This window comes from Macrotis lagotis, chromosome 2, assembly GCF_037893015.1.
Source record: "Macrotis lagotis isolate mMagLag1 chromosome 2, bilby.v1.9.chrom.fasta, whole genome shotgun sequence".
Lineage (NCBI taxonomy): Eukaryota > Metazoa > Chordata > Mammalia > Peramelemorphia > Peramelidae > Macrotis > Macrotis lagotis.
The window spans coordinates 215,026,867-215,043,316 of NC_133659.1; the positions used below are offsets into that span (position 1 = coordinate 215,026,867).

General features: G+C 35.0%; 1 protein-coding gene across 1 annotated transcript in view; it reads right to left on the reverse strand.

Annotated features, from left to right (window-relative positions):
• Window positions 1–10,370: 10,370 nt before the first annotated feature.
• Window positions 10,371–16,450, reverse strand: part of GNA13 (G protein subunit alpha 13) — a 57,799-nt gene continuing 51,719 nt past the window's right edge. Inside the window, exon 4 of the mRNA XM_074224728.1 lies at window positions 10,371–16,140. Within this exon, the coding sequence (XP_074080829.1) occupies window positions 15,568–16,140 (573 nt within the window). The 3' untranslated portion in view covers window positions 10,371–15,567. The remainder of the gene's footprint in view (window positions 16,141–16,450) is intronic.

Below are 16,450 nucleotides of genomic sequence, written 5' to 3' on the forward strand. Positions count from 1 at the left end.
ATTTGAAGATCAAATCTTCTGTTCAGCTCTGGCCATTCCAACAGGAACATTTTAAATTCCCCTGGTTCATTGAAAGTCCATCTTTTTCCCTGGAAGAGGATGTTCAGTTTGCTAGGTAGTTGATTCTCGGTTGCATTCTAAGCTCTTTTGCCTTCCAGAATATTATATTCCAAGCCCTAAGAGCTTTTAATGTAGTTGCTGCTAAGTCCTGTGTGATCCTGACTGCAGCTCCACGATATTTGAGTTGTGTCCTTCTGGCTGCTTGTAATATTTTCTCTTTGACTTGGGAGTTCTGGAACTTGGCTATAATATTCCTGGGGGTTGGTTTTTGGGGATCTCTTTCTCGGTGTGGGGGATCGGTGGATTCTCTCCATTTCTATTTTGCCCTCTGCTTCTAGAATATCAGGGCAATTTTCCTGAAATAATTCTTTGAAAATGATGTCAAGGCTCTTTTCCTGGTCATGACTTTCAGGTATTTCAATAATTTTTAAGTTATCTTTTCTAAATCTGTTTTCCATATCAGTTGTTTTTTCAATGAGATGTTTCATATTTTCTTCTAATTTTTCATTCTTTTGGTTTTGAAGTATTAAGTCCTGATTTCTAGTAAAATCAGTAATCTCCCTGAGTTCTATTCTTTGTCTGAAGGATTTGTTTTCCTCAGAGAGCTTTCTTATCTCCTTTTCCATCTGGCCAATTCTGCTTTTTAAGCATTCTTCTCCTCAATAGAACTTTTTGAACTGTTTTATCCATTTGACCTATGCTGGTTTTTTAACATGTTACTTTCTCCAACATTTTTTTGGATCTCCTTGACTAAGCTGCTGACTTCATTTTCATGTTTTTCCTGAATCTCTCTCATTTCTTTTCCAAATTTTTCCTCTATCTCCCTCACTCTGTCATGGCCTGAGCCCAATTTCTGTTTTCTTGGAGTCTTTAGATGCAGGAACTTGTACCTCCTCATCTTCAGATTGAGTATTTTGATCCTTCTTGGGGTCACAGGCAAAGTATCTCTCAATTGTGTTCCTCTTTTTTTTCTCTGCTTGCTCATTTTCCCAGCCTGCCTGGTTTCAGGGTGCTTCCTGAGCCTTTGGGACACCTCCACAAGGATCTCAGTGTGTGAGGCTCTGTCCTCCCTCCTGGTCTGTGAATGACCATAGTTGCCCCCCTCTTCCATGAGGCTGAGGTGGGGGGGCTGCTGTTCTATGGGGGGCCTAGAGTTCAATCAGGATCTGAATGTTGTCAGAACCCCAGAGTTTCAGGGTCCTAGGAGAGAGCTCTGCAGTCTCTTTTCCCTGCCCTCCCTAGGTTCAATGGGCTCATGCCCTGGGGGCTCCTGCTTACCAGCTCTGCCTGTTTCTGTTTCCTAGATCTGGGCTGCCTTGGCCAAGCTGCTCAATGTGTGCCCTGAGGGCTGGGCTTCACAGCTAGCTCTGGCAGAGGTTCCCCCCACTGTTCCTGTTTTGCCTAGTGCTCCCCGGGGTGTAGGCCAGGGAACTGCCCCTGCTGCTTTGAGCTGTGGCTCCCAGCACCCTGGGGCTGCCTCTGGGAGGCTGAAGTTCCTTCGCTCTGGCGGGCCACCCCTCTAATCCCATGGAGCCGAGCCTTTCCGCTCTTTTCCAGGTTACCTTGGGTTGGAAAATTGCCTCACTGGATCCTTCTGTGGGTTCTGTCTCTCAAAAATGTAGTTAGAGTCCTTAGTTTATAAGTTTTGCTCTAGAGCAACTGAGAGAAGGTCCTCTCCTGTCACCATCTTGGCTCTGGACAATTTCTTTAAAAAAAAAAGGGTACCACCATCTCTACCATTTTGACAAAAAGTATATAGGTTTGTCCATGCAATGGAAAAAGGTGTATCATGAACAGAACTGCACTTTTAAGAAAATCATTTGTGGGGAGGGGGGGGAGGATGATTTTTAGTGATGAAAGACGTGAAACCAGGGAGACCCTGGCATTTGAATTATGCCACTGCAATAAGAGACAGGTGTTGAGGATCTGAACTCTAGTGTAGTCATGTGAGAAGGGATAATAGGTGCAAGAGAAATTGTGGAGAAACAAAATTTGGCAATTACTCCAATATATGAGGTGAGTGAAAGTCAGAGGTCAAAGATGTTACAGGTTATGAATCTGGTGGTGCCCTCAGAGAAACAGGGAAGTTTAAAAGAATGATTGATTGGAGTGGGAGAGAAAAATATAATGTTATTTGTGATGAAAACCACAATCCATTCATAATTGCTCTCATGCCCCATAATTCATCTTCCCACCCAAAACAAAAATGATTGGGGGGGGCGGATTTTTACTCATCATTGCTCTAGAGCATAGTGTCCACTCTCCAGAGGGGAACTTGCAGAAGCTTTGAAGTGATTTTTGGACCAGAGGGTGCATATGCTGGGGGGGGAAATTTTCATTATGGCATTAGAACAGTTATTGTTTGTGGGTACCCAGATTGCAAGGTTATATTGTAACTGATGAGAGAGGTTGAATCTTGGTACAGAAGGGAAAACAATGGAGTAATGAAGAGGGAGTATTTGGGCATGGCTATATTAAAAGCCCACCATTGGTTCTCACAGAGAAGATTTGTTATATCCCATTCTCTTATTTGTCAGTCGATTGGTCAGATACCCTTTGGGGAATTGCATTGGCTTCCACTTTGAAGACTGTCGACTTAAAACAACCCCCGTCTTAAAACAACTGCTTTCTTATCATTTTCCATTTTTCTTTAACTCCCTTAAAGACTAGGGTGGGGGGTTGGGGGTAATAAGGGAAGAATCTAAGTAATTTATATAAATTTAAGAGGAAGTATTTAACTCAGTTTTAACCAAATGCAAGATGGTAGCCTTCTCAATCAACAGTCTAGGAGAAATATTAAATAATTTTTAAAAATATACTTTGTTTCTTGTAGACAGTGTGGGGAGGGGAAAGTTGCTTGTTCAGCAAAAACAGCTTTGCTTTCATAAAGCCAGTGCTAATTACAGACATAAAAAGGAGGGTCAGGTGATATTGTAAGTGCAGAAAGTTGGCCCTGTGGGATAATTTGAATGGCATTTAAGGAATCTTCCCTGGAAAATATGGACACAATGAAAAGAATACTGGATTTGGAAATGAGGATCTAAGTTCAAATATTAGTTTTTGCCACTTAATACTTTTATCATCTTGGTTAAGTCATTCAACCTCTCTTGGCCCCAGTTTCTTCATTCTTAAAATGAGGAGAGCTGGACTACTTTCCTCTGTAGTAGAGAGTATATAGTAGAAGCAAAATCCTAACCCATACCTCTTTACAAGTTAGGGTTGATTTATTTTCCTTAAAAGGTACTGAGAAGGAGGTGACTAGGTGGTACAGTGGGTAGAGCACCAGCCCTGGAGTCAGGAGCACCTGAGTTCAAATCCAGCCTCAGATAATAATTAACTAGCTGTGGGCAATAATTACCTAGCACTGTGGGCAAGCCACTTAACCCCATTTGCCTTGCAAAAAAAAAATCTAAAAAAAAGTACTGAGAATGAGCAGAACCAGAATTAATACTGCAACATGGGGTTGATGATCAATCTTAATGGACTTGCTCATTCCATCAGTGCAACAATCAGGGACAATTTTGGGGGTATCTGTGATGGAGAATACCATCTATATCCAAAGAAAGAATTGTGAAGTTTGAATAAAGATCAAAGAGTATTGCCTCTACTTTTAAAAAACAAAAAAAATTATCTTATTATGTAATTTTGCTATCTTATATTTTATTTTTTTCCTTAAGGATATGATTTCTCTCTCAACATATTCAATTTAGATCAATGTATAGCATGGAAACAATATAAAGACTAGCAGACTGCCTTCTATGGGGTGGGGGGAGGGAAGCGAGATTAGGGGGAAAATTGTAAAATTCAAAAATAAATAAAATTTTTTTAAAAAGGTACTGAGACCATCCTCTAGTTTTAGTTGGCTCAGATTGTTGATAGTGCTTCCTGCTCTCCTGAGTACAAGGTAGCCATGAGGAGTTCCAGAAGATCTTGGCTGCTTGGCTTGTCAATCACTAAGGGCAACTGAAGGAAAACAGTTTGGTTCAGCTGAATCAATTTTAGGTATCCTCAATGCCTATTCATGTGGAATATCCTTCTTCTATTATGTCTAAGTAAATCTTTTTGTTAATCATTGAATGACCTATGACTATTTTGATAATTGGCATACCAGGATCTCTGAAGAATCAAAACTATGTGACAGTGATGACTTGCATGAAAGAAGTGACCTGCTATATATTGAAAAGAAAATACATGATACTCCAATAAAGAAGGCAGTCAGTCATATTTAGAGAGCAAGATAATGGATGGATAGCTTGGGTACTGCATTGGTACCTGGGAAATGTACAAGTCTTCAAATATGGTATATAGATCCATAAATATTACATGCAGATATACATACAAATGTATTTATTATATGAGTGAAAAAAATTCCATGTGTGTTTTACCCAAATCCATCAGACAATTTATTAAGGTACAAGTATTTGTTTGGAATAGGATTCAGATTTCTCCCTGCTAATGATAAAAACTCTCCATCACCTAATAATTTCCACTTATATTTTATAGTAGTTGCACAACAAAAGATAAAATTCTACAGCAAAAAAATACCAAATATAATAGTTTAAGGGCAGTGTTTTTGATATACTAAAATAGAATAGTCATTTGCCCTTGGAGAAAAAGTCTTCCTGAAACCAACTATTCCCTCTAATGATTCTCCTTCCTATCTATCTGTTCAAAGATAAACAGTTAGCATTAATATAGTATGTTGAAATTTCCAAAATGCTTTACTGCATTATTTTATTCGGACCTCTTAGGCAGGTGCTTATCATTGTTCACATTTTACAGATGAGAAACTGAGGCTAAGAAAAGTTCAGTATTTTGCCTTGGGTCAATCACATACCTCATGGCAGAAACAGCTTTTGAACTCACAGTCTTCCTAACTCTATACTGGCTATACTGTGATATCCAGCAGATCCTAACAAAGAATGCTGTTCTTAAGTCTAAGTCTCTGAGTTGCAAAGAATCAAAAATCTGTCCTAAAACTGATTAGGTCTTTATGGAAGGAAGGCTAAGTTGGTCTTTGCTTCAAGTGAGAGCAAGGACTTCTGACCTTGTCATATCTTGCTATATTATAACACACTTTTGATTGAATTATCTGACAATTTGGGGTGGAAACCTTCTAGTCAACTGAGAAATTGTTTGGAACAGAGAAGAGTCCTGAATATAGTTAGGGTTTCCTCTTCCCTGCCTCTGCCCCAATCTTGTAAACTTTGGAGGGACATGAAGATTGGGGAGTTCCTATTTTTAGGACATTATTGTCCTCATAATGGTTAATGGCAGGGTTTGTAGTAAGAAGACAATGATACATTGGTCATTCTGACATTTCAAACTATGTAAGTACAGCAGAAAAACTACCCCATGCCTACTCCAGTAAAAGGCCTTCCATGAGCTGTTAGTCCTTTGTGTTATAAACTTAAATTCACTTTTCCTAGACTGTAGAGTATGTCAGACTTCTGGGGGGAAATATTTAAAATTTCTTTTCTTTTTATTTAAGGCAATGGGGTTAAGTGACTTGCCCAAAGTCACATAGCTAGGCAATATAGAGTCTGAGGTTGGATTTGAACTGAGGTCCTCCTGACTCCAGGGCCAGTACTCTGCACCACCTAGATGCCCAGGAAAATTTCAATAGTAGTAAATAACTATTTCTCAAATTTAAGTAAGTTTGGTTGAGCATACAATCATATCAATAGATAATCATGGAGGGAAGCACACTGATGAGGTTCATGAGTTATTTCCTTAGACATCCCAATTCCTTTGAGTTACTTCTAAGAGTCTAAGGGGAAATGTCATAGTGTGACTCTCAGAACATAGAGGAGGGCTAGAAAAATAAGAGCTGAAAATCATCTACATAGAGATAGTAAGATAACCAAATGAGAGAACATATGGTGAAAAACAGAAGGGGCTTCAGATCAGACTTGGAGGACATTCATCTTACATGAATGAAGGCCCAGCAACAGAGAATGAGAAGGCATGGTTGGACAAAAAGGAAGAAAAACAGGAAAGAACAATGTCATAAAAACCTACAGGAAAGAGTATCCAGGAGGGTTAAGTTTCAAATGCTGCTGTTAAGGATGAAGACTGATTAAAGGACATCAGACTTGGTAATGAGATAATTGGTATGTTGGAGAGGGCCATTTCAGTTGAATGATGATTTGGGGGAAGACAGACTGAAGAGATAGACTGGCTTTCTTGGGCTTATAACTTCAAAGGGGAGGAAAAAATGATAGCTAGCAAGATGTTAATATATATATATATATATGTTAATATATAGGTGGCACAGTAGATAGAGCACTGAGCTTATAGTCAAGAAAATGAGTTCAAATCTGGTCTCAGACACTCGTGTGACTGGGCAAGCCACTTAACGCTATTTGTCTGTTTTAACATCTGTAAAATGAGCTGGAGAAAAATCATTTCAATAGTTTTGCCAAGAAAACCCCAAATGAGATCACAAAAAAATTGAAAACAACTGCAACACAAGGGCCAACGGCTTCATCCAAGACCAATGATGTAAGAGATAGATGTCTGAATGATGTAAAATGAAGACATTAGAAAAGAGAAGACTTCGCTAGATTTTTGGCAAAATTAAGGTCCTTGGCTAAGGAGAAGTAGGGGTAGGTGCTGTGAGAAGTTTAAAGAGGGATACAAATTTTTGGAATAGCTGCTGTGAAAAACAGGTTATCTATTTAATTAGGAATGTTTACCTTACTGAAGGCCCAGCTGAAATTCATTAACAAATTTCTAATGGACCCTTTGTTTCATGATTAGAAATGTGGTAGCACTTAGACAAATATCCATTACCCCAGCCAAAATATACCAGGTGTTACATTTGTTTATGGGGATAATTAAATTATTGCACTTATTTTTAAAATACTTAATCCCATTCAAGTTTTCTGAAGATTTTTCAGTTTAAAGGAGTTATGTAAAAACTTGCCTTTGGTTTAACTTCCATGGGATCTGAACATCACAGATTCATAGCTAAGTGAAAAGGGTTGAATAGTATTTCAACATAAATCCTCTGATCCTCTAATTCATAGTCTAAAGAAACTGAATGAGTATAGGACTGGTCATAGGCCTTAAAGTTGGAAAAGTTTCTTAAAGGACAGTGGGAGTTAGGGTAGTTAGGTGGTGCAGCATGGATAGAGTACTGGCCTTGGAGTCAGGTGGATGGGAGTTTGAGTCTGACTTGACTCTAGCTATGACTTTGGGCAAGTCACTTAACTGCATCTCAGGCCATATCCAGTCATCCTAATTCATATCTGGTCAGTGGACCCAGATGGCTCTGGAGGAGAAAGTGAGGCTGGGGACTTAGCCCAGGTCCCCTCTCTCAATTCACCTGCTTATCAAGGCATCACCTTCCTGATGTCTTCTTCAGAAAACAAAGGACAAGCATTATTATAGTGGGAGGAACACTAACTGAAAAGAACCTGAATTCAAATCCCACCTCTGAAACTCACTACGTAACCTTGTGCAAATTGATTGGGTCTTTCATGGGCCTCCAGATTCCGTATCTATAATCCTATGATATATTCCAAAGTTTTCAGTTTAGAGTTTGGGAAAAGTGAGGCCCCCCAAAAATCATTTGTAGAAAGAAAAGTCATATTTGAACCCAATTTCTCAACATGCAGCATCTTTTTTATTCTAACACATGGCCTACATCAGTCCAACTTTGGTGTGTCACCGAAGTTAAGAGGATGGCAATTTGGCTTTCAGGTGTCACACCTTTCAAAGATTAACTTTTCTTTACTCTAAATTATCACTAGTTAGCCTAAGCAGGTTCTAGAATAATATATAATCTGCTCCCCTTTTATAGATTATTTCTGGATTTAAATATAAATTTTTAGAGTAACATCATGACATAAGAGATAAAGAACTGGACTAGGAATGGAAAACTTGGGTTCAAGACCTATTTCACATACTAACTGCATGACCATGGGTAAATCATTTGATTTCTATGTGCCTCTGGCTATTCTCTGAGATTGAAAATTGAGGGAAAGGTGTTGATCTTAACTGCTAGAGGAAGCTCTTCTCCATGAGCTCTCTCCCCTAATGAAATCACAGATCGAAGTAAAAAAAAAGGGTGTAATAGAATTTAGGATTTCTGGGTCACATGACTATTATGAGGGCATATTTATTACTTCCAAAACACTTTAATATTCAATCCTCTGGGCATTATGAATTATATATAAAAATCAGATATACATATACAAAAATCAAAAGATCTGATGAGATAAAACAATTAACTTTAACTTATAAATTAATAATGAATTATTATAATCCTTAAAATTACACATCTTAAGTAGTTTGTGTCTAGTGTCCACCTTAGACTATCCCATCCTTCAAAGAACAAGACACTGATTTTGCCCAGTCATATGAGGCCAAAAGGAGGAAATAGAATATTTAAATAAAAAATAAAATAAATAAAAAAGTGTTCTCTTTTGACTGGGGCCTACCCCAAAGTTAGGAACCACTGAGACTGCAAACTGTTAATATTCCATTCATACTACTTCAACTAAGCCAAGATAAGAAAAGCTGGGAGAATCAAGGTATTAGGGGTCAGTGTGGTCAGTGATGATAAGGGCTGAAGGGGATTAAAAGCCAGGTTAAGGCCAGTACTATTCCCTGTAGAGGGTACTCAGATTAGGATTAAGGCGTCAACGTAGCCTTGGAAGTGTACTCACCAAGAAAAGGAATGGGTAGGGAGGGGTTAATAAGTGATAGAGAAATCTTTTTAAAATAGCTAACATATCAAAATTTCAAGGAAATTTAGGTCTAGAGGACAAGCAGATAAATCAAGAGGATTCTAAAACCAAAAGGATGATTACATTTCCAAAAGGATTAAGTTCTCTTAACAAATATCATAACAAAGCAGGTAAACAACTCTCGATTCCAAGAGAACCCAATAACACCAAACTCCAGAAGGGTTCAAATGGAAAAAAAATGAATTCACAATAATCTCTTTAAAGTGCATATAATAAACATATTGAACATAAAATACTAAAATGGAGTTAAATTTGGCAAAAGAGAGACAAAAGCCAATATTAAGAAGTTCTATATTTAAATCACTTGAATTTGAAGAAAAAATTCCACTTTAGGATGAGTCTCCCTGAAAAACATTAGTTCAAAAAATCCTGAATAAACAAGAAAATAAATGTAAATGGCTTACAATTTTTAATGGTCAACAAAGAACCAATCTAGAAAATCCATAGATCACCTCCAGAAAAAAACAACTGTTTTGCATGAAAAAGATAACTGGCTGTGTGCTTTCTCCCGTCATTCTTTGACCAATAGTATTTCAGAGTCTGTTGACTATGATGAGAGATTATTATATACAGCTGTGGTCATGGAAAATTATTTTGTTCACATAAGGCCTTTGAGCTGACTTACACATAATTCTAACCTAGTTTGTCAGAATCAAAAATTAGGAAAATGGGTTTTTTTTAATTCTAAAAGCAATGGATATGGCCAACCACTTCATTCTGCTTTGGGGAAGAGATAGTAGAAGGTATTCATCAGAAAGAAAAGGAATCGAGAGAATCTAATTTTTGAAAGAACCTCAAAGGACCTCAAACCTAGAAACTATTACAACATACTGGACAATTGGTAAAAGCTGTTTAACTTTAAATATGGTTGAAGTTGCAATGGAGGAATATTAAGTGAAGATAAGTTTCTAAAAATCCTGTAAATTATAAATTTTCAAAAAGGAACATAAAAAGTCATCATGACCTAAGTTTATTACAAAAAAGCCAAATTGTAAAAAATAAAAACTGTAGTTCAAAAAAAAAAAGAGAAAAGAATTGATCTTCTTAAAGTCCACTATTCTGGGGCAGCTAGGTGATGCTGTGATAAGAGCACCAGTCCTAGAGAGTCAGGACCTGAGTTCAAATCTGCTTTGACAAATAAATTACCTAGCTGTTTCACCTTGGGCAAGTCACTTAATCCCACTGCCTTGTAAAAACTGAAAAAAAAAGTCTGTTATTCATTACACTTCCTAGAGTGTTTCAAATTTAAGTTTCTTCTTTCTCCAGTGAAAAAGCCTTCTTTCCTATCCAATCTTTGTGAACGAATCAGGCTCTATGGCCAACTTTAAGAACTTTATTGGCAGTAGTAGTAAGGCAAGATTAAAACAAATGGAGGTCTATATGTGGTCTGATTCTGCTATCTTACAATTTTTTAATAGGCTAGGGCAAAACTTAAAAATGACACAGTTGAGGCTTAAATCATTTAATAGCCTTGTACTTTCTAGCCATTAAAATTAAATCTTTTGTGCTTTTTAATGCCCAAGCTATTGCTTTAAATAACTTAATAGTACTGAACGGTTTGTAAATGTGTTTATTAAATGTCAGTAATTTTTACAATGCAATATTAATAGCAAAAAAGCAAAATATCTGCAAAGTATGTACAAAAGTAAAAAGCTTTACTATACTAGCAATTCAATCACCTTATAAAATCAAATTATGTTTCCCTCTTTTTAGACCTCTTCTAGTAATAATTTATTGCCAATCAAACTAAAGTACAGATGGTAAAATTTACAATGATATCCAGATGATACTCAGTCCCTGGAAAGTTATAAAAAGTTTTATGTATAAAAAGTCCCAAGCCACAAATACTTTTATACAGAGCTAATACAAATCATGTTTTATTTGATACAGTATCTATTACGGTTGTTACAAAATATATTTTTTAGATAAGGCTTCTTATGGTAACTAAGCTCTCACCACTGTATAGTACAGGAAGTTATTTAAAATATTTTGCAGTTAGTTACCTGTTTTCAAGTAAAAGGCAAAGAAATGGTAAATAGCAATTTGTAGCAATGTTGCATAATTTTCCAAGAACTAAACCAATTTTTTTCTGGTACCATAAAGTAGGGATATAGTTGCTGAGTGGTGCATGTCCATTACAACATTGCTTTTAAGGACAAAATTTTTTTTCACAGATTTAAAGCAGTATCTAGGCAATAATCCTGTAATGTTAAAGACCAAAATCACACACAAGGTGTAATGTCTTCACTGGATTAAATTCTCATGAATCTCACCCTTTTACTTATCAGTGTATACAGTGCCTGACACATAGTAGGTGCTTAATACTTACTGAGTAAAATTTTCATCAACAGAATCAAAACAAGCTAAATTATGATAATTTTCTACAACCTCAAAAAGCACTGCTTGAATTTCTAAGGCTTATAAGAAATAAATTTTGGTATATGAACAGTAGTGGTATTTAGAACCAAATGATTAAACATGAACATCACAAAAGTGAAATCTCTCTTGAAAATGTTAATATTACATTCAAGTACAGGTGAAGAGACTGCAATAGATAGTGGTCTGCAAAATGTACCTCAAATGACGTTCTTACAACACTAAGTCTAATATCTACTTGATGGTACTTGGAAAATACATCTAGTCAAAGTTCAAATTGTTAAACAAAACCCTCAGCTTTATTTCTATATTTCCATCTCTATTATAAGTTTATTAAGCCCTGACATCGTACCATAACATAATGGGTCTTTATTACAAACCTTGCTATTAAATATTAACTTCTATTTAGTCCTTGGACTTGTCTGTTCCTTGATGTAAACCATTAATACACTCCCTTAAAGATTATTACATATCATGTAACCAATGAACATCCTGCTACAGGGTAATAAATTTCTTAAGGAATTAATATTTAAAAAAATCAAGCAGCATAAAAAATCTACTTCAATTGCAAATATTGAAATAATGGGAAAAGGAAAGCAAGGCTGACCCAGTATCTTTTTAAAGCAAAACAACAAAAGATATTTCAACAAGAAAGATGTTTCTTTTTTAGATTATACAAAAAAAAAACTTGAAACACATGTGGCTTTAAAAAAATTTCAGTAGGGCTGTCTATTACCACTTTATGTAGTAAGTTAAACAAGTATGATTTCATGGACTCAGGAAATTAACAGTTAACACTGATATTCAATCTTCTTATACTTGTATACACAAAGAATACAAATAAAATCTGCAATGGAAGAAACCTGGCTTAAATTTTAAATTTAATTTTTGGATCTAACCAAATGTATTTCTTATTAAAAATGTCGATTTGAGGATTTTTCAATCAAGGAAGAACATAACTTGTTAAGTTTATTCCACATAAATACTGAGAATGAAACTGGGTATGTATTAAGGCTAGAATAAATTTTCTCCCCCAAAATATAAGTATATATATATTATAAGTTTTGGTTTGCCCAGCTCTTATCTACAAAAATTATAAGAATTTAAAATGGCATAATGCCCAATCACTTCCAATACTGATTTTAAGGAATATAGCTTTAAACGTCTGCTTCAAAATGCTTGCCCAATATCACTGAAAAGGTTTGTTTTAAAAAAATATACTGCAGATACCAAACAGTAGAAAACTTATATAAAATTTAATCAATTAAATTTAAAAAATAAACAAAACCTTCCATTCTTCCTAAACTTCCTTTTTTTCTTTTTTTTAATCTTTGGCTGAAAGTAATTTCCCAGATAGCAAAACTGGAGTCATTTTCACAACTGAATCAAATACATTAAAAATTTAAAGGTTTGGCTTAATTTTGGATATAATAAATCAAATGGCATCATGAATAACAGTATTTTGATTGGCACAAGCACAACATCTTGGATTAATGCCTTCATAAAACAAAGAAAAAATAAAAAGTAAAACTGAAGCCCAATTTTTTTATACTGTTTGACTTGAACAGCAACATTTTGTGGGAATACTTTTCTCCAAAGCCATTAAAACACTTTAGTGATATTACATGAAGTTTAAAAAGTTTACAACCACTGTGTCAGTATACATTACATAATATAATGTGCTACCCAAAAACACAAGGAAGGTTTGCAAAATCAATTGCTCAAAGGCACAATACATTTAAAGTGATTTTTAAAAAATGATTGGAACAAAGTTTTCTTTTGCCATGTTAAAAAAAAAACCTAAAGCAACCTCATTTACTACCCTGCCTTTTTTTACCATTTCTTCCCCATATAGTGGTATTTCAAAGGGAAGATCAATGCTCCAAATATTAAGACTCCTTTCCTTTAGTTTCAAAAGATATGCACAATGTGCCCTAAAGATTAGACTCATAGGGGCAGCTAGGTGACGCAGTGGATAGAGCACCGGCCCTGGAGTCAGGAGTACCTGAGTTCAAATCCGGCCTCAGACACTTAATAATTACCTAGCTGTGTGGCCTTGGGCAAGCCACTTAACCCCCACTGCCTTGCAAAAACTTAAAAAAAAAAATTGGACTTATAGTTCTATTTTAACTACTACCAAATGTTAAAATAATGTCACTGAAAAAAAACCCCATACATTTCAATTTGCAGAAATAAAACTTCATTACAAAATTATTCTATGGCAGGTATTATTAACAGTTTTTAATGGCAGTTCAAAAAATGTAGATTGCTTTAAGTAGGCAAATTTTAGTAATCTTACCTTTTTAGTGAGTATTTATGGCTCCAATAACATACTTTAAATGATTTAGAAAGACTAAACATTTTTCTTTATATATATATAAAAACATGTTCATCTTCACTAATGTTGTTTTGACCATTTGATAGTTAGATTTACATAGCACTTTACTATTGAAAAGCCTAATGTCATTATCTGAAAATCACTAGTGAAATCTAATCCTGTGGGTTTTAAAACAATTTTTTAAAGTTCATTTTGGCAAGAAGCATTAGATGTGGAAAAACTTTAGACATGCATGGAATCTGCTATATAGTCACATTATGATGTAAGATCATAGATCTAGAGCTAGAAGGGACCTCAGAGGTCATCTAGGAGTACATGTTTGAATGCTCATGCATTACCATACTGAAATACTGAAAGGTAATAATCCTAGAATGATGGTAATGGGACCTGAAGCCAAAAGGAAATCTACTTTGACAAGAATGTCAAGAAAAATCCCTGTTTAGATAGCTCACTGTGAAGTTTTAAAACTTAAGCCAGTTTAGTGAACTCAGCCCCTGAAAGACTTGATGATACATATTTTTGACCACACATTCAAGGAATTTCTAATCAATAAAATACCTGAGAAGAGTCAGCTACAGTCAAGTGATCTATGTCACATTTCTTAATCACAATTTTAAAAAAGGAAAGTTTGATTTAAAAAAAAATCACACAAGTTTTTCTAAAATCCAAGTTCTAAGACTACATATAACCTAAAATACAGTATTTGTTATTGCAACCACAACCATTTCTGATCTTAATGAGTGCATTTGTAATTATGAAGCTATTTAGTAGGATTCAATGATTCAAAAAAATCGTTATTTAAAAACAGAGGGGAATCAAATTTAATTTAATCAGGTGTCAATCAGAGTTATAAAAACTATAACTTTTTAAAAAGCATGTTTAACACTTAAAATGTACCTAAAAATGTTATTTCATAAACAGAAATAATACATCCAATATATGTTGTGTTTTTTGGACAATTAATAATGATAACCCCATTGAATGATCTGCTGAATTTGAAGGGGAAATGACTGTCCATAGTAAGTTTCAAACAAACACAAAAATGCCTCAAAGACTGAAGTTATTGGAATGATCAAATATAGTCAAAGAATGGTAACTGTGATGTTGCAACTGTATTTTTTAAAACAGCAATCACCAAAATCTTCTGAGACAGAATTTATAAAAGTCTGAGAGTTAAACAAATAAAAGAATTCTGAAAAGGCTTTATTTTAAAAGTCATATCACTTAAGTTGCAAGCAGCTTTGATTTACTACTATTGCCAGAATATTCAGCACATGGTACATTATTAATATATCATCATTAAAGAGGAACAAAGAAGATTTAAGTTACAATTCATGATTTCCTTTTGAACAAATTATTACACGGGGTCTTATTTACTTCTTAGCTTTCCTTGTACCATTGGTGAATACTCTTTGATTAGCATCAAATCAGAAATGCTTATGTAAACTTTAAAATATTAAGAACATTACTTTTAAAAAGCACAAATTTTAAAAAATGTACAACCAAGAGTTGTATATTAATTAAAAAAACAGTAAGGCCAAATCTGTGATAAGCCCATGGAATGCCATTCTTTAGATCAAATCTTTTTTGCTGTCACTACAACCTAGATAAAAGGCTACTTGAGTGTAAGGCAAAAAAGACACCTTTGTTTTTAAGAACTGAATAACTTAACCACATATCTACAAGTTAATCGCGGCTACAGAAATACAACTCAGACTGGAAAAGTGGGAAGAGACTGAAGCCTGTAGTAAATTTAAATGAGGTCTGCTACAGAAATACAATTTGATTTAACTTTATGCTATAGTGGGCAAGATTCAAAGCCTGAATCTGAGCAGAAGTTGGCAATAATGGGGTATTCAGCAGCTTTCAGCCACAAACCAAAGTTTTTGAAAGAAAGACTATGGTTTTCAAAAAGTTTAACACAGGATTAAGATTTTGTAGTCCTGTTGTAAACTGCTATTTATAAAAAAATAGACAACAACAAATCCCAGAAAACAAACAAACACAAAAGGGTATTAAAATAAAGTCTTTTGCACATCACTGTAGCATAAGCTGTTTGAGGTTGTCATGAAGGATAGTATCCTTCACATCACGAAAAACAAGTCGAATATTTTCTGTGTTAATAGCAGTGGTGAAATGGTGATATAAAGGCTTCTGCTGCTGGTCCCGGCGTTTGTTACGGAAACATTCCACCAGGAAAGTTTGGACGTCTGTTAAGCAGTGGGGATCCCCTTCAAATTCTAGGAAATAGTCTTTGATGCTCACAATTTGCACTTTTTCCTCAAGTAGGTCTGTCTTATTTAAGAAGAGAATTATGGAGACATTGCTGAATACCCGATTGTTGACTATTGTTTCAAAAATGTTCAGAGATTCTGTAAGGCGATTTGTCAGTCGATCTTCCATAAGCACCTGGTCAAATTCACTTGAAGAGACAAGGAAAAGTATTGATGTTACACTGTCGAAGCATTCAAACCAACGTTTCCTTTCAGATCTCTGACCACCCACATCGACCATTTTGAAAGGAACATTTTTAATTTCAAAGTCGTATTCATGAATGCCTTTAGTGGGTCTTCGGGCAAGCAGAATATCTTGTTGTGATGGAATGTAATCCTAGAGGAGAAGAATTATATTTATTACTTTAAAATGCAGTAATTGTAATTACTGTGATTCTGATATGTTTATTAATTGGGTTTACTGAACAAATGTCCACTTAAATTATTTATCCCCCAAAATTATTAAATACTATAACTTTAATATTATATAATTAAATTCTAATATCTTTAAAATATTCAAAAGTATCAAGGTGGATATTCTGACAAAAAGAAACACCTTAAATAATAAGTAGTATTACTTATTTCACTAAGCAAGGATACTATTTTTTTCATATTACTTCCTGTACAATAATGCACATTCATTTTCT